General features: G+C 36.3%; 1 protein-coding gene across 4 annotated transcripts in view; it reads right to left on the bottom strand.

Moving 5' to 3' along the window:
- Positions 1-1,253: 1,253 nt before the first annotated feature.
- LOC149800250 (uncharacterized) overlaps positions 1,254-24,903 on the bottom strand; it is a 343,724-nt gene continuing 320,074 nt past the window's right edge. For all 4 annotated transcript variants that reach the window (XM_089959830.1, XM_089959831.1, XM_089959833.1 and 1 more), the window contains 5 exons: positions 17,817-19,685; positions 13,770-13,908; positions 9,635-9,736; positions 5,688-5,861; positions 1,254-4,593 (listed from right to left, as the gene is read on the bottom strand). In XM_089959830.1, coding sequence (XP_089815956.1) covers positions 4,333-4,593; positions 5,688-5,861; positions 9,635-9,736; positions 13,770-13,908; positions 17,817-19,685 — 2,545 coding nt within the window. In that variant the 3' untranslated portion in view covers positions 1,254-4,332. The remainder of the gene's footprint in view (positions 4,594-5,687; positions 5,862-9,634; positions 9,737-13,769; positions 13,909-17,816; positions 19,686-24,903) is intronic.

Below are 24,903 nucleotides of genomic sequence, written 5' to 3'. Positions count from 1 at the left end.
CTGCTCAGATCTCTATTCTACCTATAAGCTTACTCGATCCGGGCAATAACTCCAATGGCGATCATCTCCTAGATAATGAGAACTGAATAATGCGGACACCTTGAAAAAAGGTACGATCTACTAAACAACCCTCACCCTTTACAAAGAGAGGGGGTGTTTTACAACTTTCATCAATTACATCACATACAAGGTTGACTGTGATCGTTCATGTGATGGCGACAACACCCGGTGATATATGATGACCTCCACCATATGGATCATTGTTGTGTTTTAAAATATTTGCTGGCGGGGTTATTTTTCTCCATGCTGCAATGATTTTGGGAAAGTTTTCATCGATGATATTGTTGACTGATTTGTTTAGGTTAAAATGCCATCTCCTTTTGAGACCTTTCTGCTCCCAAATTCCAGTACTCAATAGATGATACTGTGTTTTATATCTATGCATTTTTACCATTTGGCAGAAACAAAATATTTTGATGTTGATTCTTTATTGTTAAAATAAAACATACTTTAATTAAGGCAACATATTATAAGAACTAAACTAAGGTTGCCATGGGACACCAGTGTTTGCCTTCAGTCCCTATAAAATGTCACCTTCTGGAAAGAGGGTCACATTGACCTAAAACAAATATCCAGGCTAATGACAAGAGCATACTGATCAGGTGCCCTTGCTAGCCTGACATATGGCCAAGCCTGAGACTCAAGCCTGACACATGGCCAAGCCTGAGACTCAAGCCTGACACATGGCTAAGCCCGAGACTCAAGTTCACATGGCAAAGCCTGAGACTCAAGCCCACATGGCCAAGCCCAAGATGCAAGCCTGACACATGACCAAACCCGAGACTCAAGCCTGACACATGGCCAAGCCTGAGACTCAAGCCTGACACATGGATAGAGGTGATATGGCAGTGACTGGTAAAGGCAAGAGCTTCAGACCAATCTGCAACCCAGGGCTTTGCGAAAGTACTGCAACTTGGTTGCAACCATCTTGATAAATGTTTAAAAATGTCATTCTTGTTGTTGAATTTATTGTAATTTATGACAGCAGGTGCTCTTCCTTGGCATTTTCTAGTTTCCTCCATCTCCATGACAACTATTCCAGTTTCTTCCATCTCCATGAAAACTCTTCAAATGTATCTGTTCTTCTGACAGTTAATTGTTCCAACTTTCTAATATTTTACTACTAAATAACATTACAAAGAAATATTGCAATTATGTAGGACAAGTGAGAATGGAATATACAACAAAAACGATTCTTGTGTTTGACGAATGGGTTATACAGAACTTTTTATTCCTGTAGCACATTGTCAAAGTAGTATGTAGTTTGTTGTATTACAGTTACCATGAAAACAACGAAGGCACCATACATATTGACAAGACAATAAATTAAAGAATGCAAGGCACCAGATTAAGCTATTCAAAGGACGACTTAACTCAACATAGATACTGATTAATGAATATTCAATAGAAAAGTCTTGCATTGTTCAAACAATTTTTCCATCCTATCCCAAAATCAATTTAGAATAAGCAAGCTGGTATGAAATATAAAAATTTTGCATACCATATATACTCCCTTATAAGTTGAGTCAAACTGCAAACAACGTAGATCCTGATTTGTCAAATTGCAAACAATGTAGATCCCGATTTGCCATAGCATAATGCACTTGCAGATCTGAGTCTGTGCAGTTTGACTTGTCTTATAAGAGAGTATACAAGATACAAAGTGAACAAAATTATTTCAGAAAGAAGTCATAAAGGGAGATAACTATAAATACAGGTGGACATGTGGACTAAAGCAAAATTGTGCTTACCACTACACTTGGTTTCAAACTGTACACAGATGAACTGTTCTGATCTAAGGCAGATGTGAATATCTGTACGGCGGCTCAAGATCTGTTTATTTCATCACTTTCACTTAGTTACCGTATCTGTTTTACAAAAGTTCAAACCTACACTGGAGACTTAGAAAGGAATTTGACTCTTGTTATTTACCAAACTCCAATTAATCCTGAAATGACTATGGTTCACATAGAGTTCCTTAAGCCCATGTTCTGTACAATACTATGCACATCTTGTTAGTCTTTGTGGCCCCTTTTGCAGTAAGAAATATATAACCAAACAACTGGCCCCACTTCAATTTTTTATTCTCATTAATTTAATAAACTGATATGATAACAGCATTAAAGCCACATTTTGAAACAAGATGGTTACTTTATTTCTTAACTTTGAGATACTGACCTCAAATGTAGAGAGAGAGTCAACATTTTGTTTAGCTGAAGTCCAGTCCAAGTGCAAGTTGCACAGACCCAGATCTGCCCTCACACAATTTTCTAGCAGATCTGAGATGATGCAGTTTGTTATGAGTAATCAGTAGAGGATTCAACATTGATCCCGACTTCTAACCAACACAGACCATACACCACATGACAAGTTTAAAGAAAGTACCATGCATGGTGAAGCATTACACTTTTGCCTTTTACTATTTCAACAACTTTTCCAAAAATGAACAAACAGTTTGTGGGATGATTGATAAATTCTGCATCTATCTAGTAACAACTGAATCTCTGCATAGCTAAAACAAGAGAACTATTTAATAAAATAAAAATGCAAATTTGTATGTCTGCATATTGTGAGGTGCTTATTTTCTACAAATGCCTTACAAAGAACAACGGTCCGTGTTGTTCACTTCAATACTGTACTAAAATCTGAAACCATGAAGGTATTTTTATTATTTTATAAATAATGTAAACAATAATAAACATTATCCATTTGGATTAACGTTCCATGGCCACAATGTAAACTGGCACAAAAACACACACACACACATGCATATATAAATATATATAAACAGACACCGAGATATGTATACCTAATTCAAACTCTAGAGAAGTGGTGATGACATAATATTTCCCATCTATTCTATGCTTCAAGGTATTAAAAATAAATCTTTCTCAAAAATTTACTTGTGACTTTTTAATATGTAAAAAATTTCAGGAAGAGAACATCAAAAGCAGAAAAATGGCTGACAAATAAATTAAAATTTCCAAGGTGCTGAAATTATTCATCTCATGCAAGTCCAGAATTTGAGAATAATGATATTTTGCACCAATTATATAATTATTAAAAATAATGCCAAAATATCATAAAAATATTGCAGTAAAAGATGCAAACAAAACCACCCAAACTTAGCACATCTCTTCTTTTATCACAACTAATTCAATTTTCATGTTTTTCCATAAAATACGATGCCTACTTAAAGAACCTTTTCCTAAAATTTACTTTTAAATTACATACAAAGATAACAAACATAATTATTTACAGAGATATTTACATTATTTTACAAATAAAGTTCCAAAAATATTTCACCCTTTTATCTTGTATCTATGCAAAGGGAGACAAGTACTCAGTCTATCTGATGAACTGTTCAAATTCATACAATTTCTGTCAGATTACAATATGTGACACTAAACACTTAAAAACATCATCACTATCTGTATACATATAATGATGCATAGAAATTAAACTTGCAAGTTTTGAACTTGGTCCAAGCAAAATCAACTTCAATGTGAACCACAATTTTGAGAACAGAGTTCACAAATTCATTTATTTAGGTACATTGCTTAGTGGCAGACTGCAAACACTACCCATGTTGAGGCGACATTGAGTTGCCTCCCTTCACATAACATACATTCGAAAAATGTGTGTGAATGTACTTCACCAAAAAACCTAACAGTTTGTTCTTAATTATAAACAAAATACAAACTTATTTCAAAGAGATCTTCTATATCCATATAAAAATTGTCTGATTAGAAAATCTTTCATCTATACTTTTATCAGATCTAATAAACTGGCAGCAGAATAGTTTCTGATTCAATGTAATTCAATTCAGCTTACTGTGTCAATTTTAAAATTTATGATATGAATATCCTTCACTCTGTGGAAAGTAAAATTTCAATGTTACAATACAACACTGTGCTAAAATATATGGCTTGATAAGAGAAACCATTATCATAGTGAACAGTCACTAAAATGACAGGATTTTATTACAAGACCAAAATGTCAGAATGCAAAGAGACTATTTCCAATTTCTGACATTCCATTATTTCATAAACCGAAATAAACCATCCTCTTGTTCCTCTTTAGACTCCTGCTTTCAAAATCTAAGCAGCTCAGAGAGAAGCTCTAATTTTCTTTTGGAGGCGAAAAACTCCAAAACAGAATGCAACGAAAAATTGAAAATGTTCCTGCTTCATAATTGCAATGATCATTTTCATTACGACAGCAGTATCAATTCTGCTGAACACATCCGAGATGCCTACTGATGTCATCTCATTACTTCCCGTGTGGAATACTTTTCTGAAGTGCCTGTATTTGCTCATTGCCGAGGGCAATTTTGTCCTCAAGCTCCTGCATCTGAATCGTTAATTTTGATTTCATGCTGACAAAGTAGTTATAGTCCTCCATTTCCGAGGAATCCAGGCATTTCTCCAGGAAGCCTGCCACCTGCAGACTTCTACGATCAACATCCCGTTTCAAATCTTTTGCATCCTCATGCTGGCTATACAACTTCTCTCGCTTTTCCAGGGTCATTTTCTGAATTAAAATGGAATCATTCAAATCACATATAGATAAGTCAACATCAACAACCAAAGACAAAACCAATGATGAGTATTTTATAAAGCAGTAACATATTATTTAAAGAATTTAAAAATTGAAGACCAAGACAATCCTCAAAGAAATAAAATTGTCCAAATTCCATGATCTGACAATCTTTTAGCAGTCCATCTCAAGAATACAAAACAGCAGACTGGCACAATTAATTTATCACTAAACAGCACATACATTAAATCAAAATGATAGTTACCAGTCTATCCTGTGAATACAAAAAAAACAGCAGACTGGCACAATTAATTTATCACCAACTAAAACATACATTAATTCACATGACAGTTATCAGTCTATCTCATGAACACAACAAAGAAGACTGGCACAATTAATTTAAAACCAAACAGCTCCTACATTAATCCAATGGATGGTTTTATCTGACATTTCTAATAGAGACTGTTTGGACTGAGTAAATGAGATTATAAAGTAGAATTTAGAGCAAAAATTAAACTCAACCATTAAAGTGAATATTTCTATAACTAGAGAACAATGTTCTTTCATTTGAAAATCTGATGACATTAATGGTGGTTTTATCATCAAAAATTTGGTTTCACTTGCAATGTGTGTCACCATTCAAACACTTTCTGGAAAATTTGCAGCAAATAGCCCAGACTGTAATTCTTGTTGCCAAACGTCCTGAATGTAATTCTTGGTGCTACTACATCACACAAGTGATGTCAAAGCAAGGCATCCAAAATTTCTGACACTGCACTGTAGATTTTACTGCTGTAAATGTTGACATTGATCAATCAGAAAGTGTGTTACATTTTACTGGGTAATAGTAATACCTATTGTATATAATCACTTATCAGTCGAGTCAAACTGCAAACAACAAAGATCCTGATCTGCCATATCATAATGCACATGCAGATCAGAGTTTGTGCAGTTTGTTCTACTGGTTACTCCTAAAAAATTGTATGGACCCAGATCTGCCAGTGCATTATGCGATTTTGCAGTTCGATCTGACTTATAAGTAAGTAGATAAGGTATCTAATCGTCATCCATCAATCATTCTTGCATACCTTAACTTTATCATTTGCATCTTTTGGCAAGCTCTGCACAGCATTTTCTGCTCGAGCCAGTAATCCCGACAGCTTCAGAAGAAGGCGAACTATTTTTTCAATGTCATCAATGTAAGACTTGTATTTGTCCTTTTCATTTTGACTGGTACACTTCTGTTCCACAATCTGGGTCACCTGGAGAAGAAAAAAATAATGCGGAGTCAATTCCTTTAAGGAAAACAAACATTTGAAAGACATCTTTTGAGAACTATTATTTCCCTTTATCTTTTAGCATCCTTAATTATTGTCTACTTTTAAACTTTTTTTTATTACCATGTAACAGTGTATACATACAACTTCATCAATAATGCATAATAAAAAAAGGGCACCTGTAAATGCATGGACATAATTCATATCACAAACATAAATGTGATATTAACCACACTGTATTCCAGATGTCACATCAATCTCCTCCTAATCCGTTGTTGCCCAGTAATGCTACACTCCTTAATAGTCCATGGCCACCTATGCCTGGATTTCCTTGTTTATCATGGAATAAGCAAAATATGCCACCAACAATACAATATAACACAACAGAGACAGTGCCCATTTTATTGATTGATAATGAACATATTTGGAAAGAGTAAGTTTGATGGCTCACTCAAACATTGCTGAAGGTCATGTTCACAACTGCACAGTTACTGGTTAAAGCAGGTTTGTGTACAGGGAACGAGGAAATATCCACCCAGCAGCCATAGCAAAGTGGATTGTTACTTGTGATAATGTCTCCTAATCATACGAAGAAAATATTCTAATTTATTTATTGATGGCCCAGTTCTGCCTGTGCTGTAATATTAACCTGATTACGACAACCATGCTGTAATATTAGCCTGATTACGACAACCATGCTGTAATATTAACCTGATTACGACAACCATGCTGTAATATTAACCTGATTATGACAACCATGCTGTAATATTATCCTGATTACGACAACCATGCTGTAATATTATCCTGATTACGACAACCATGCTGTAATATTAACCTGATTACGACAACCATGCTGTAATATTATCCTGATTACGACAACCATGCTGTAATATTAACCTGATTACGACAACCATGCTGTAATATTATCCTGATTATGACAACCATGCTGTAATATTAACCTGATTACGACAACCATGCTGTAATATTATCCTAATTATGACAACCATGCTGTAATATTAACCTGATTACAACAACCATGCTGTAATATTAACCTGATTACGACAACCATGCTGTAATATTAACCTGATTACGACAACCATGCTGTAATATTATCCTGATTAGGACAACCATGCTGTAATATTAACCTGATTACGACAACCATGCTGTAATATTATCCTGATTACGACAACCATGCTGTAATATTGACCTGATTACGACAACCATGCTGTAATATTAACCTGATTATGACAACCAATTTCATTGTCATTAAAACTCATCGCTGTTGGATTCTTATTAGAAAACAGTTAAGAGCTCTTTTCCAAAAAGTTATGCAGAAGAAGCATTTGTTTTACATATGATCTGAATCTAATGGTACAAAAATGTACCTGACATAATGTACTTGTACTAATATGTACCTGATATACTGTACTTGATGTACTAACATGTACCTGATATACCCTATTTGATGTACTAACATATAAATGATATACTATATTTGATATACTAACATATACCTGACATACTGTATTTGATGTGCTAACATGTACCTGACATACTGTATTTGATGTACTAACATGTACCTGACATACTGTATTTTTGATGTGCTAACATGTACCTGACATACGGTATTTTTGATGTACTAACATGTACCTGACATACTGTATTTTTGATGTGCTAACATGTACCTGACATACTGTATTTGATGTACTAAGATGTACCTGACATACTGTATTTGATGTACTAAGATGTACCTGACATACTGTATTTGATGTGCTAACATGTACCTGACATACTGTATTTGATGTACTAACATGTACCTGACATATGGTATTTGACGTGCTAACATATACCTGACATACTGTATTTGATGTACTAACATGTACCTGACATACGGTATTTTTGATGTGCTAACATGTTCCTGACATACTGTATTTGATGTACTAACATGTACCTGACATACGGTATTTTTGATGTGCTAACATGTTCCTGACATACTGTATTTGATGTACTAACATGTACCTGACATACGGTATTTTTGATGTGCTAACATGTACCTGACATACTGTATTTGATGTACTAACATATACCTGGCATACTGTATTTGATGTACTAACATGTACCTGACATACTGTATTTTTGATGTGCTAACATATACCTGACATACTGGATTTGATGTGCTAACATGTACCTGACATACTGTATTTGATGTGCTAACATGTACCTGACATAGGGTATTTTTGATGTGCTAACATGTACCTGACATACTGTATTTTTGATGTACTAACATGTACCTGACATACTGTACTTTTGATGTACTAACATGTACCTGACATACTGTATTTGATGTACTAACATGTACCTGACATACGGTATTTGATGTACTAACATGTACCTGGCATACTGTATCTGATGTACTAACATGTACCTGACATATGGTATTTTTGATGTGCTAACATATACCTGACATACTGTATTTGATGTACTAACATGTACCTGACATACGGTATTTTTGATGTGCTAACATGTTCCTGACATACTGTATTTGATGTGCTAACATGTACCTGACATACTGTATTTTTGATGTGCTAACATGTACCTGACATACGGTATTTTTGATGTGCTAACATGTACCTGACATACGGTATTTTTGATGTGCTAACATGTACCTGACATACAGTATTTTTGATGTGCTAACATGTACCTGACATATGGTATTTGATGTACTACTTGATAAGCATTTAAAAACAATCTTTGTATGAAAAAAGTTTGTGACAAGGTTCATTCTCATTAAAACAAACAAACACCAGTGATGTATAAAAATATGGTCCCGACACATGTATATATATGAACTAGAGTAATCAGCATTCTCTTCACTTCCAATGTGCATTCTCTCTCAACAAGGCTGCACTGAGATAAAAAAACGTCTGTGACCTACTACTGAGATTTATTAAACTCTCAATATTTAAGTGTAAGCCAGTCATACAAAGTTGCAAGTTCCCCGAGATTTATTAAACTCTCAATGCTAAAGTGTAAGCCAGTTATGCAGAGTTGAAAGTTTCCAGAGATTTATAAAACTCTCAATGCTAAAGTGTAAGCCTGTCATGCCGAGTTGCAAATTTCCAGAGATTTATTAAACTCTCAATGCTAAAGTGTAAGCCAGTTATGCAGAGTTGAAAGTTTCCAGAGATTTATAAAACTCTCAATGCTAAAGTGTAAGCCTGTCATGCCGAGTTGCAAATTTCCAGAGATTTATTAAACTCTCAGTGCTAAAGTGTAAGCCAGTTATGCAGAGTTGCAAGTTCCCAGGGATTTATCAGTAAGATGAGTTTAAGCAGGTGCTTTGCACCTATGTAATCCCAGGATTAACATGTGCACTTTAATGAGAATTTTGACCATAGAGGATGGTATATGTTTTAAAAAAAGAATGTGCACGTATTATAGTGAATTAGATCCATCATGAATTTTTCTTTATAAAGGCATTTGCTTGGTATTTCTTTTTCTCCAGGTTACCCAGGCTCCTTTTTCTGTGAAATGATGCAAGATGATGCTGAGAGAAATATAGACTGTCATGAAATCTGTAACATTCCAGCAAATAGATTATAAGTTCTTGATCAGAATCCAAAGTAGGTTACTTGTGTTGGTAAGTGAATAAAGAACTTGTACACGAATTAGCACATAAATTAAATATTTATACACGAGTCCACAGCAAAGAAACATTCCTGACTTGACATTACTTTGATCCAATGATTGCTGCCTACCTTCTTTCCAAGTCCCTCATTTTCACCGATTTCCTGCATTATATCTCGTTTCTCCTCATTCAGAATGTCAAGCTTTTTCATCATACTCTGTAATAACTCCTCCTGAAAAAAGAAATGAAGTTTGAAATTAAGTCTTACCTTTGATGCATAGCATTACCCAGCATGCACTCTGCTCACCTACATACAGTAAACTTCTGATCTGGATTTTCGACTTATCCATGTCTTGCATTTGTACAAATTAATTTTAACACCCAAGAAGAAAAATACATACATCAATTGCATAAGCACATGAAGGGCCATTTTTACGTTTGATCAGGATGAAGATTTAGCATCCAAATAATGGATGGATTTGATGCAAGGTTTCTCAGGAAGTCAATATATGCATAAATTGGGAGTTTACTGTACAACATCACCATGTGGCATGCACATCACTGACCAGCACATAGTGTTACCCTGTGGCATGCACATCACTGACCAGCATAGTGTTACCCTGTGGCATGGACATCACTGACCAGTATATAGTGTTACCCTGTGGCATGCACATAAATGACCAGCACATTCTGTTTCCCTGTGGGATGCACATCACTGACCAGCACATTCTGTTACTCTGTGGCATGCACATCACTGACCATCACAGTGTTACCCTGTGGCATGCACATCACTGACCAGCATAGTGTTACCCTGTGGCATGCACATCACTGACCAACACAAAGCCTTCCTCTGTGGGATGCACATCACTGACCAGCACATTCTGTTACTCTGTGGCATACACATCACTGACCAACACAAAGCCTTCCCCTGTGGCATGCACATCACTGACCAGCATAGTGTTACCCTGTGGCATGGACATCACTGACCAACACAAAGCCTTCCCCTGTGGCATGCACATCACTGACCAGCATAGTGTTACCCTGTGGCATGCACATCACTGACCAACACAAAGCCTTCCCCTGTGGTATGCACATCACTGACCATCACATAGTGTTACCCTGTGGGATGCACATCACTGACCAGTACATAGTGTTACCCTGTGGCATGCACATCACTGACCAACACAAAGCCTTCCCCTGTGACATGAACATCACTGACCAACATACAGTGTTACCGTTTGGCATGCACATCATGTTTTAAGGTTTAGCAACCTTTTTCAGCACAAGACAGGCCATACATGGCAGCCAGTATAACTGGTGGAGGAAGAACCTGTGAAAGCTCCTAAAAGAACCAATGACCCACAGCAATGACCAAGCATAATGAGTTACTATGTGGCATACACAGCACTGACCATCATAATGAGTTACTCTGTGGCATACGCAGCACTGACCATCATAATGAGTTACTATGTGGCATACACAGCACTGACCAGCATGAGTTACTCTGTGACATACACAGCACTGACCATCATAATGAGTTACTCTGTGACATACACAGCACTAACCATCATAATGAGTTACTCTGTGGCATACACAGCACTGACCAGTGGTATAACAATCAAAAGCTGTCCCAAAATATTTATATTGAACAGACAGATCAGATTGACTTATGATAATGTCATTGCTGAATCTTGCATCTTGCACCATTAGGTTCTAGCATACAAGTGAGAACAAGTCTACTTCAACAGATTTGACTCTAACATACAAAAAGGAAAAAGTCTATACTTCAAATGATTTGCCTCCACTTGTCTACTTCAAATGATTTGCCTCCACCTGTCTACTTCAAATGATTTGCCTCCACTTGTCTACTTCAAATGATTTGCCTCCACTTGTCTACTTCAAATGATTTGCCTGCAGCTTACAAAAAGGAACAAGCCTACTTCTACAAATCTGAATCTAGCATACAAAAGGGAACAAGTCTACATCAACTAATTTGGCTCAAGTGTGTAACAGGGAACAGGTCTACTTCAAAATGATTTTACTCTAGAAAAGGGAACAAGTGTACTTCAACAGATCTGACTATCATACAAAAATGGAACATCGGTCAAATTCAACTTGTTTGGCTCAAGCTAACAAAGAGAAACAAAGGGCCCAGAGTGGTCGAGTGGTCCAAGGTGCATGCCTTTACAGATCACCCAAAATTCCACCTCTGTTCACTTGGGTTCAAGTCTGAAGCTCAGACAGTGTGGGTATGTGAAACAGCTTGCCAGTAGCTCATCACTGTGAACCCATATTAAAAGAACATGTCTAAAGAAACAAGACCTGTCCAAAAAAAACATTTCCATGAATCTGTCTAATACAGGCATAATCACATTTTTTCCTAATCATCTTTTATCACGGTTAATAATAACATTATCACAAAATAAAAGTATGAATTGTCGACCAGATGAATTTACATTTTGCAGTACCTGTTCACAGTTTCTTAAATTTAGTTTGTGGATTTGACTTAGTTCATTAAAGAGGTCTTTTGAACTACAAGCCAGAATGTACTTAAATAAATGGGTTAATGTACAGGAAACCGAGTGCAAACTTGCTCTTTCAGTATTTAAAAAGAATTTGACAAAAGGACACTAGTCTGTCAAAACAGTAGCTTTTCAAGTCAGGTTTAACCACTGAAGAATAACATCTCCACCTGAAAGATCAGATGCATTCCTACATCAAGAATGTACATATGTTTGAAAACATTTTGTCAACTAGGTCACTTTCGTAAAAATTAATTTGTACATCTATCAGAATTAGTCAGAATGGCAGCATTTATTGTTGCTAAGTTTGACAAATTTCTAATATGGTTTGTGATATAACATATATCACTAATGACTTCATGGAAAGCACAAGTCGGAAAAGTACAGAAGTGTGTGCCCATGTAATAAATGCAACATTATTTTCAGCCAAGTATAATTCCAGCTTAATGAACTGCGGTTTGGTTCGCAAACTTAGTTCAAAATCCAATCATGATCATTATTCATGCTACATTTCAACTTGAAAAAAGTCGTAGTTTTTCTTGATTTCATTTATGTCCAATACTCCAATTGACATGATATTATGCATGGACCATACCCCAATTGGCATGACATGCATGGACCATACCCCAATTGACATGACATTATGCATGGACCATACCCCAATTGACATGACATCATGCATGGACAATACTCCAATTGACATGACATTATGCATGGACCATACCCCAATTGACATGACATTATGCATGGACAATACCCCAATTGACATGACATTATGCATGGACCATACCCCAATTGACATGACATTATGCATGTCCAATACTCCAACTGACATGACATTATGCATGCCCAATACTCCAACTGACATTACATTATGCATGGACCATACCCCAATTGACATGACATTATGCATGGACCATACCCCAACTGACATGACATTATGCATGGACCATACCCCAATTGACATGACATTATGCATGGACCATACCCCAACTGACATGACATTATGCATGGACCATACCCCAACTGACATGACATTATGCATGGACCATACCCCAATTGACATGACATTATGCATGGACAATACTCCAACTGACATGACATTATGCATGTCCAAAATTGCAACTGTCACCTTTCCTGCTTTTTTCCCCAAGCATGACTAAAATATCTGAATATTCATTTTTATACTTTATGTCAACTCTTTTTTCTGTTTTTTTTTTTAAAGCTTTCACCTGCTTTATGTAATGTAAGAACATAAAAACAAAAGCTTGATCATGCAGGTGTTTTGGATGAACAGCATGGGTTCATTAAAGCATCTGATGTACCCCATGTAAAGTTAGTCTGGTTTCCTAACCAACTCCAGTAAGTAGACTATGAAACCCAGATCTGGGGCAAACCCAAACAAGCCAACATCTTGATTTGATTACAATGATCATATTTTCATACATTTTGCTGATGTTCTTCAGTTCATAATTAAAGGGGTCATTTCAGTAAACCTTATGGCAAAATATTTATGGGGTCATTTCAGTAAACCTCAGTTTTCTTACTATGATATGAGAATTTCAAAAAAAATTTTGCAGCAAATAACAGCTGAGTACTTGTCATTTCCAATCAAACAATGCAATCAAATGTTAACTGAAGACTTGTCTGACACTGTTGTGTCATATATATCGAACTTGTTCTTTCTGTCCCTGTAAAATAACCAAATGTCCCTAGTGTGGCTGAATTGCTGAAATGCTTTACCTTCTTCCTGACCAGTGAATCATTGTCTCCGATGTCCTCAATCAGCTCGAGGCTTGCTTCCTTGTGGTGCCGCATATCAATTTCTATTCGTGCCTTAGAGGAAGACACGTAATAGGTCGATGGTAGAGGAGAGTTGGGACTGTAAAATAAGAAATTTAAGACTAATTTTAAAACAAGAATTTTAAAAAAACCAACAACACAAATATGATAAAATATATGTACTATTGTTGTTGTTTTGGGGTTGAATACCATTTCTCAGCACAAGATAGGCTATAAATAGCAGCTAGTATAACTGGTGAAGGAAGAACCTGGGGAAAACCCCAACCCACAGGAAGTTACCGGGAAGCTTTCCTATATATCCACATTGGTCGAAACCGAGACTGCAACCCATGCAGACAGAGGCTAGATGGCAGTGATCTGTAAAGGAGAGTGATTTTGACCACTCACCCACCACAGCCACAAATAATGTTATAAACACATCATCATAAGAGACACATTTCTAAATCTCTGAAAAGAGACTAAAATCCTGTAAAGTCCACTAATGGCTCATACAGTCTGTCACAGAATTAGGCAAAGAAATAACTTGGTTTTTCCTTAGAACTGTTCGACTATTTCTCATTGTACATGCGTACAACGCTATCTAGGGTGAATTATGTGTTTTTCCAGGTAAGCGACTGTATTAACATGTACCTCACCAGAAATTACTTGTGACGAAGTAACATTACTAACATGATATGTACGGGTATTCTACCCTAACCTTTGCTCACTCTCCTATGGATTTAAGTAAGATCAATTTCTAAAACCGACACTGGTCGTTTTGGATCACGTCAAGGAGTGTACGCTCTCCATTGTTCTCCAGCCATAGGGGTAAGTGTTAAATTTACATTTTCATTTGATATGCGAAGCTTATTCGGTTTGTAATGTCTTATTGCATAATAATGCATTTATTACAACCCAGACTTGAACTCTGAATTACAAGTCACTATTAGTGGTTAAAGTATTATCATATATCTAGATATTATACAGAAACTATTATTATGACCAATTTGGTTTTATTGTAGCTGATTGTGTCTGTCGCTGTGATTGTGTCTGTCGCTGTGAAGTGTGATTGTCAATGTGACTGTGAATATGACTAGAGCTATCTGAAGCTGTCTAAAGTTGTTTAGAGCTGTCTGGAGTTTCCAGAGTATTTCAGGCTGCATGCTGTCGATACATATGTATGTACTTATGTCTGTGTCATGGACGTAGACGTAGCAAATTAAAAAGGGTGCTGTATGCTGTCTGTACGTGTATACGTATGACTGTACATGTGGTGGATCCATAAAGGGTGCGAGCGGCCGATAAGAGTGTGGGCCAACCCAAGGAATCGTGCGACTGTACAAGGGGTCTAGAAGCATACGTTTGGATCAATTGTTGTTCCAATTGCATTTTTATATTCATAAGATTATTTTGAATCTTACTTGTGTTCATAAGATTATTCTGAATCTTAGTTGTGTTCATAAGATTATTTTGAATCTTAATAGAGTTCATACTCGAGATTATGTGAATCTCTCTCATAGTGTAAAATACTGTTTGAAGCGTATCTGCAGTCCATGAGGTTTCTTGGGTCTGTACTTCATATTGATTTAATATTTTGGTTTATTTTCGATGTATGAATGTTGTGTAGAGTGATTTGAGTCAATTGTATGCTGAGAGCGTGAGAGACTCATTGTATTTTTACATCATATATTTTTCTTTATTAATTCATTTCATAAATTTCCATCTTTCTCACATTGTGTTTGTCTTATTCATTTAGTCCAAAAACCCACTCGGTTTCTGTTCTGCGACACAGATTTCAGTTTCTATTCGACTACACAAAAATCAGTAATATCTCATCATATCTTCATTATCCAATATGTACTGGTTTGTTTGTGGAGGTTAATTTATAACTGTACAGGAATACATTTAGTATGCAAAGTTCACTAATGGATCAGTGGTCTAGAAAAGAATTTAATAGTACTGCATGTTGTACAATTTTGTGAACAGTGCACAACACAAAACTTGTGCTACGAGACCAAGTTTTAATCATGAGAATGTTAATAATGCCTTTTGTAGTGTTCAGGGTGCACTTGATTATATGGTTAAAATTGCTCTGTAAGCAACTGAGTTAGGGTGCTTTTGATTATATGGTTCTATTGAAGCAAGAGTTCTCAATGTGACCAAGTATTATCATTTCAAAGGTGCACTAAACAGCTGGAATTTGAACTGACAATATTCTTTATATAGATCAGTGTGCCACTGTACAACATGGACTGTGCTAACTTTGGACTAAATGTTTCAACTTATAATTGTTTCGTGTAACTTGAAAGCATTACAAAATTTTCCAATACATTTTTATTTGACTTGTCTGCATAAAATTTGCATATCTGCTGCTTATCTAGAGATCCGACTTGTCCCAAATTTCTATATTGTAACATTACACTAATTATCTTGGAAACTGATATCTAGAGATCCGACTTGTCCCAAATTTTTATGTTGTAACATTACACAAATTATCTTGGAAACTGATACGAACAAAAATATGCTATGCTGAGATTAAATACAGGTCTATGTATTTGGGAAGGAGGAGTGGATATAATACACACACACACATATACACACATACGGTTTAACAGCATATAACCAATGGGGGGGGGGCTGGAGAAACCAAGCATTAATAAATTTCTCCTGGAAGATATACTAACATCAAATATTGAATGAATGTTTTGGATGATGCGTTGGTACAAGAAAATATTTTTCAAACCTAACTAAACCACGAGTCCCTTCAAGGGACTGATACAAATAGATTTTCAAGGAACTAAAGTCAGGACCATTTCTTTCTTTCAACTAATGATATGTTAACTTGGTACCCTATTCATTTAGGACACATCATTAGAAGTCTTGTGGTGTAAACCTCATGTCATAAAAGTCATCCATTCTGGGCACGTAGTGATAACAAACATTTTAAAGACAGCTGTTGTGGCAGCCATATTGGATGCATGATTGGCACTTTTTCAATTAAGAACAACTAGATATCACAAGGAGTCTACTCATGAAAACCTTCATTCAAGTAGAGTGGAGATAATATTTTTAAGGTACGACTTTCCAATCTGGAGGAGTTGCAATAACAAGATTTTCAAGATGGCTGCTGTGGTTGCCATATTGTACATAACCATCCCATTTTTATTTAAAAGTAATAGTACATCATAAAAAGTCTTCTGGTTAAATCCTAAATCAATATGATTTTCTGTTCAAGCAGAGATGTGATAAAAAGATTTATTTTTAAGACGGCAGCTATGGTGGCTTACATAGGATGTAAGATTGGAACAATTAATTTTAGCTCCAGCTAGACATTATAAGAACTCTTTCAGTGAAAGGGGGCCCCGAGTGGCCGAGTGGTCTAAAGCGCTCTCCATTACGGATCACTGCCATCTCACCTCTGTCTGCGTGGGTTCGAGTCTAGGATTCGGCCAATGTGGGTATGTGAGAAAGCTTGCCAGTAGCTTCTCATGGGTCGATGGTTCTTCCCCAGGGTTTTCCCCGGGTTCTTCCTCCACCATTAATACTGGCCGCCATACATAGCCTATCGTGTGCTGAAAAATGGCATTAAACCCTACAACAACAACAACAACTTTCAGTGAAAACCCCATGCTGAAATGTCTGTACAATCAGGAGGTGTAGCAATAACAAACTTGTGTTAGTGAAAGGACAGGCAACACAGTGGAGCTAAAATTTATACAGATTTTCTGATTCCAATTACTGATGGTTATGAAAATCTCCAAATAATACCAATCAGAGGGCTAGATATATAAAGGGAATATTAGGCAAATCACAAGACACTTTAAATGGACCTGTAATTTACTTCAGATTTCTTCTTCCAAACTCTATTCTTGGTCGAACAATCAGACTTTAATGATAAACTTATAAAGCATGGTCTTTGGAAGAATCAAAGGGTCAAAGGGCCCTGACACCTCTAACCTGACTTTAAACTCCACATCTAAGTACATCTTCTAAACACTGATTAATTACCTGTTGTCCTCTTCTTTCTTGGTGTCCATTTTCTCAGAATCAACCTTTCCTGCATCCTTTTCTGCTGAAATCTTATGACTGAAGCTATGGGATTTGTTTGGTGTTTTTATATCTACTGGTGTAGTGAATAATCCATTCATATAGTCCATTCTGTTTTTATTGTCTGGTTTCAGAACCTCTGTTAATTTTTTCTCAGAGTCTTTTAGCACTTCAACAAGTTCCTCTGCCTTTTTATCACACTCAAGTTCTTCGTGGGAAGGTTCACGCCGGTGAACAGTCACAACTTGTGAAACATCTTCTGAAGCACTATTCTTTGAGACACTTTCCTGACCTGATTTGTTCTCTTCCGTAAGACATTTATCTGATTTTAAAGAGGTCCTTTGTTTTTCATTAGAAATTTGTTCACTAAACTTTGGAATGGTTTGCAACTGCTGGTGCCATTCCAGAGGAAAAGATGGTTGCTGACTTGAATTGGAACTGGTAAGTGGTCTCTCACCCTGCAAGGAAGAAGCTTTACTAAGACTGCCACTGGAATTGGCTAACTGTCTCTCTACTTTATTTCCTGAACTTGGATGGGCTCTTTTTCCGTATCTAATAAAAGGCAATTCACTGGGTGGTGAAATGACATCACTGTCCTGAGAATCTTGTGAAGGAACACCGGAAATACCTTTTTGCTGGTTAAGGTCCAATGGTGCAGGCCTAGGAGAGGACAATCTATTCTCATTTTTAGAGTCTAGCTGAGATCTAAAAGGTGAGTTTGCTACACTGTTCTCAACTTGTTTTTCTAGGCTATGATTTGAACCTGGTGGACAACTACCCGACTCAGTCCTTTCTCTAGTCTGTGGACCAGGATCTGCTCTAACATCTAGCTGGCTGCGAACCAGTCTAGATGAAGAAAATTGGAGAGCATGCGATTTTGACTGCTCTGTCCTGTTTTCCACATTTGTCCTATGAATACTGAAGTCCCCAGATGATTGTCTTGAAGGGAATGAGTTACTAATGCCTTGCACAGATGATGGACTAGTCTGATCCTGTCTAGTGCCTTGGTTTAAAAGACCCTCAGAATGTTGAGGAGTCAATCTATTTACAGGAGGAGTTTGTTCATTCAAACTTCTCTTATTCAAGTCTTCTGGTCTAGGTGTAAGTATTTGTTCACCACCAGTCCTAGAATTTTCTAATGACTTTTCACTACTTCCTTTTGATTCCTGGTAACTATTCTGAGTTCTATTGAATGATGATTTTTTAACCAGCATACTCCGTTCCCTTTCATCAGGTGATCCTGACATGCTCTCAAACATATTCTTAACATTATTCACTGCACTTGTTTTGGGAATACTGGTCCTGTTTGGAGCTGAATTTGGAGAATATTGGGAATGTTCAAGGTTCCATATCCTATCCTGCACAGTCTTTCTTTCTGCTTGTTCACTTTTACTACCACTTATGTTTGCCGAGCCCGAGGTTGACATTTTTGGAGGCGTTTTCAGAAAGCTTCCAGGACTGGAACTGTCCAAAGTCCTATCGCTAACTTGAAGTGGTTGAGCCACAAACATTTGCACTGTCTTTCCTGGCATGATTTCTGAAGCTTGGAATGTTGGGATGGCAAGTTCTGAACCATCATGGTTGACTGGTGAAGATTCAACCTTTGACAGTGGACTATCTCTAAAATTGGAATGCTGTGATACTAAATTTTCATGAGATTGCTCCAATTTTTTCCTTGGTGGCTTATTTGGAACTTCTGCCATGTCCTTGTGATTTCCTTTATCTGTAATATTTTGCTGAACTTTACTGTCTGATTGTGTTCTCTTGTATGTCCCCAAATGTCTGTTGTAAGTCCTGGACTTGTACGACCCATAGGAATCATCAGCACACCTGTTAGAGAAAACAGGAAGTGAATTTTTCAAAATGATTACAAAGAGGCTACAACTAAAGATTAGCTTTCAACTGCTATTCTGAACAATGACAGCAAATTTTGATGAAAAAAAATACAGTAGAAAGAAGCATTTCCTGAAGAAAAAATGTAAGTGTATTATTAGATTTCAACATCTTCATTGATTTGACGGATGTCGTAAATCGATTCAAAGATAGCGTGGTCTCGTAACAGGCACTGCAGACTCCAATTAGCCTGTTCTACCAGCTAAGTTTCATCACAGTGCCTGTTGTTGTGCCCTTCATGTTACCCTTGATAACCCATCTGCCACAACAGTAAATCCATCAAAATAAAATGCAAAAAGAAGCACAAAATGTTTCAGTCCTTTCAGTATCAACCACTCTCTAAATCTGATGCAAAAATACTACAAAACCAATAATAATATAGGGAAATATAAAGAACACTTATCAATGCACTTGTATGGTATGAATCAGGAACATCAATCGGAGTCTGTATTCATTTCAAAATGCTAAATTTTCTCTGCTAGATTCCATATAAATCTCAATAACATGTATTTCTTTTGACCACAGCAAGAATAATTGTTAACTAAGTGGAGTCATTGTTGGATGATACAATTCATTGATCGAATTATTGTGTAATGACTATCTGACAAAATGGCCAAGCCACATGTGTATCAAAGCAGCTTTGTTTTTAATGTTTTTATAAAGCAGTGCCTGATAATTGATAAAGCAGTGCCTGATAATTTGAACTTTTATGCTGCAAGATTAACACTGATGATTAGCAATGCTTGAAATGGTAGGTAAATTAACTGATCCATAAATTGTGTTGCAAACCTTCTTTTGGGTAACATTGTATGGTGCTTGGTTGTGTATGCTAGCTGACTGAGCACACATCCATTGGCTATTTTTTATCCAGACTTAGCAACTATTGGTCCGAGTATGCATTCAAGACAAACACAGACTTACTGCCTTTTTGTTGATAGTTCAATAATGATTAGATTAGCAATTATCAGCTTTTTAATTAGCTTATGTCTTTTTGAAAACAAAGTGTAGGGACTGACTAGTGACAAAACTGAAATGAATATTCAAACAAAAAAAAAACAAGAAAGATTTTACATTTGTCCATAAGACATTCTGCCAAAATTATATTAAACTCTTGTTAATTTGGCATTACTTAATATTTTTTTAAAAAATTACTGTAAAATTTTGGGAACCATGCAATCTGATTAAAAATCAGATTTCTGTCCTACATGAAGATCTGACATTGACCGCTTATAGATCATGTTCTGGTCTGTGTTATTACCATAATCACTAATTTTATCAGCCAATCAGATGAAGTCTTATATGTTTGCATTTGGGAGACTCAGCAGTGTGGCTAAGAGCATCAATGTGCACCAAATGATTTGATTCACTTTCAGATTTTTTAAAGCTGCATTTCCATCGGCTAATTCAAAGGTCACCAGAACATGACCCCATAGTGCTCGCTGTTTGATCTTCACGCAGGACAGTGGAAACCTGCTTTAAAATCAGACTAGGGAACCATGCTGTACTAAATCTGAATTTGTATCATAGTGAAGCATTACATACTTCAACAGAACATTTTTTGTATGTGCAGATTTTCAACCTGTGTCATCACCATATATCCCGATCTACTACTTGCTGCATAATTTATTGTTAAATCTCATCTAGTACTTGGTAAGGAAATCCAATGCATGCATAGCCTGAAACTGACAGAAGGTAATCAACAGCGACATAAAGTAATCAAGAGCTAAGTTTTACAATAATAACTTTCTTATCCACATCAGCTATTTCCATTTACCAGAAGAAGAAAAAAAAATCATATCCCTGCATCTAAGTGTTTTAAAGGGATGTAAAGGTCAAAAGATGTGCCAACTCAAACAAGGCTATGCTGAGTACTAATAAACACAGGAAATTAACATCTGATATAATTACACAACTACTGAGAAACAGGAATATCCTGACCAAGCCAAGAAATCAACATCTGTTAAAATTCCCTTTACATTTTGCTGTTATCGTATATAATCACATATGAGTTCGGGTCCAAATTCAAACAACATTGACTCTAATCTGCATTTGCAAATTGTGCCAGCAGATCAGGGTATGTGTTGTTTCTTTTGGTGAGTAGTCTTAGCAAACTGCATAGACACAGATCTGCTGGCTGGCACATATATGCAGTCTGTAGTTGGAGCCTCTTACACATGTGTATACTTATTCACTTGTCTACAACCATGAAGAAAATCAGTCTGAATATATTATCACAGGACACATTTTCAAGAAGGTGTAAACCATTTGAATTTCCTAATCAATGTGCAATAACAGTTCCTGGGCAATCCTTTGCTTTATAAAGATTAATCATGTATTTACCAAGACACAAACATAACAGTCATTAAGACTTCTGCAAGTATTTGAAAACAAGGATTCTTCAAGCTATGTACTATTGGACTCCCAGTTGTTGGAAAAATATGGCTCTGTACCAAGTGTTTTTTAAAGATATATGGCCATGGACTTTCATTTATTTTGTATCAATCCTACTGTGAGCTCTGTATAATATTAATATCAGAAACGTGTCACAATACTCCTTCTCTACAAGATCCTTCATTATGGTTCCCATTATAAAGCAAGTATGGTCATGGATTCCATTTAATTATGTAATGCTAAAATTATATGTATCTCACTGTAAGGTTGTCTCACTATACACTCTAAGGTTACCATGGAGAGCATTATAATGAGGGAGTGCTGTACCTCTAAGCCTTATGGCATTCACACATTTAACCAAAAGCATTAACTTGTGTGTACAATTAACTAATTAACTGTAATTAGTCAGTCATTACTGTGGATTACAATTTGGAGAAATCTAAATTTTATTTTCATCCAAAGATGATAACCCTCAAAAAAAAAAAAAAAAATCTTGAATCCTTTGTCAACAACCAAGGAGTTAGCAAGAAAAATCTGAAATTTTTTTTACATCACCATTCATAATTTGATTCCATAATTATATTTATGTTCTAAATGCTCATCATGTAATTTAACAATTTCATTAGCAAATAGAATTAAGTCTTTTCCTTCATTTAAATATGCACTTACATTCATATAATTAGACCGCTCCGGTGGCCTAGTGGTTAGAGCATCCGCTTCGGATGCGGGAGGTCGTGGGTTCAATCCCCAGTCGAGTCATATTAAAGACTAACAAAAATGGTACTAACAGCTGCCTCGCTTGGCGTTCAACATTAAGAGGTTAGTGTTAGGACTGGTTGGCCTGGTGTCAGGATAATGTTACTGGGTGGGACATCATGCTACATGTCTGCGGCATGATGCCCCAAGTGCTAGACATCACTATAAACTGCCACATTGCAGACATCGTAGCGAAAAGACTGAATTTTTTTTAAAGCTACGTTAAAAAAATCTAAATCACATCACATCACATTCAATTAATTAACTGGTTGGTATGTTTAGGCTTTGCAAGGTGGACTGGCCCCCAGTGATACTGGAAAAAATATCTAGCCTCTACCCTCCCCCTCTGAAATTTCCACAGGGGTACCTAGTCATCGAAAGTATTTCATGATGAATTGATACATATATCTTGCTGATACAATGCAAACTTCAGGAATATTTTGTATAAAATGTTTGAAAATGTAAAGAAACATTTTCTTGACAAATGAACTAAAGTCTTGTAACGATATAGATACTATATATTAAGCAAGTTGTAGATATGCAATTGTAATAATCAGTGTAATAACTCAAGTGTGTATTACAATGGAGGAATGCCTTGTAATCAGTGTAATAACTCAAGTGTGTAATACAATGGAGGAATGCTTTGTAATCAGTGTAATAACTCAAGTGTGTATTACAGTGGAGGAATGCCTTGTAATCATTGTAATGACTCAAGTGTGTATTACAATGGTGGAATGCCTTGTAATCAGTGTAATAACTCAAGTGTGTATTACAATGGAGGATTGCCTTGTAATCAGTGTAATAACTTGTGTGCATTACAATGGAAGCATGCATCATCATAAACTGTAATAACTCAAGTGTGCATTACAATGGAAGCATGCATCATCATAAACTGTAATAACTCAAGTGTGCGTTACAATGGAAGCATGCCTTGTCATGATCAGATTTCAACTGATGAATCCACTTTCAGAAATCAAAAAGTAGATTCTGTCTAGTCTGGTCTAATGTTTTACAGCATAGCAACACCCTTTGGGTGGTGAGTCTGGCTCACTAACCGTTAAGCCATAGTGACTCCTTAAATTTAAAAAAAAGATGACTGCCAATGGGAAGTTTGCAAGGTAAATAATACCTTAAGAGTTTGTTATTTCATAATAGATAAGTTTAAATAATAGGACTACATATGCTATTGCACAAGACAAAATGTTAACATAAAGGGGAGATGGCATGTTTTAAGATGTGAAGATGAAACAGGGAGGGTATTAGCATATCTCATAAGAAAGTCAGTTAAAACTGCACATGAAGTGATCTGGCACAGGCGAGTTGAGTAGAGAGTTTAAACACTGAATGCTAATAATGATCATACATACCAGATAAATGCTGGCATATTAACAAGCTAGCATGGGCCATTAATAGAGATGTGTTCCAATTAGCAAGCTAGCATGGACCATTAACAGAGGTGTAGCATGGGCCATTAACAAAGAGGTGTTCCAATTAACAAGCAAGCATGGGCCATTAACAGAGAGATGTAGCACAGGCCATTAACAGAGGTGTAGCATGGGCCGTTAATATAGAGGTATTCCAATTAACAAGCTAGCATGGGCCATTAACAGAGAGATGTAGCACAGGCCATTAACAGAGGTGTAGCATGGGCCATTAATATAGAGGTATTCCAATTAACAAGCTAATATGGGCCATTAACAGACAGGTGTAGCATGGGCCATTAACAGAGAGGTGTAGCATGGGCTATTAACAGAGTGGTGTAGCATAGGTCATTAACAGAGAGGTGTTGCATGGGCCATTAACAGAGAGATGTGGCAATTAACAGCAACAGCAGGAACACATACTGGATATAGAAGACAGAAATATGGCTTGAAAACCAAGGCAACAGCTGGATACAGGTTATGGAAATTACACAAATATTGTTGATATGAAATAGGTAGAGCCAGCTTCTTGGCTTATTAAAATGGTATCATGATATTAGTTATAACTGAAGTCAAGTCCCAGAAAA

This window comes from Sinohyriopsis cumingii, chromosome 5, assembly GCF_028554795.1.
Source record: "Sinohyriopsis cumingii isolate HCF-2022 chromosome 5, ASM2855479v2, whole genome shotgun sequence".
In the NCBI taxonomy this organism is placed as follows: Eukaryota; Metazoa; Mollusca; class Bivalvia; order Unionida; family Unionidae; genus Sinohyriopsis; species Sinohyriopsis cumingii.
Note: the sequence above shows the minus strand (reverse complement) of the source record. Positions and strands in the feature narration are given on the sequence as shown.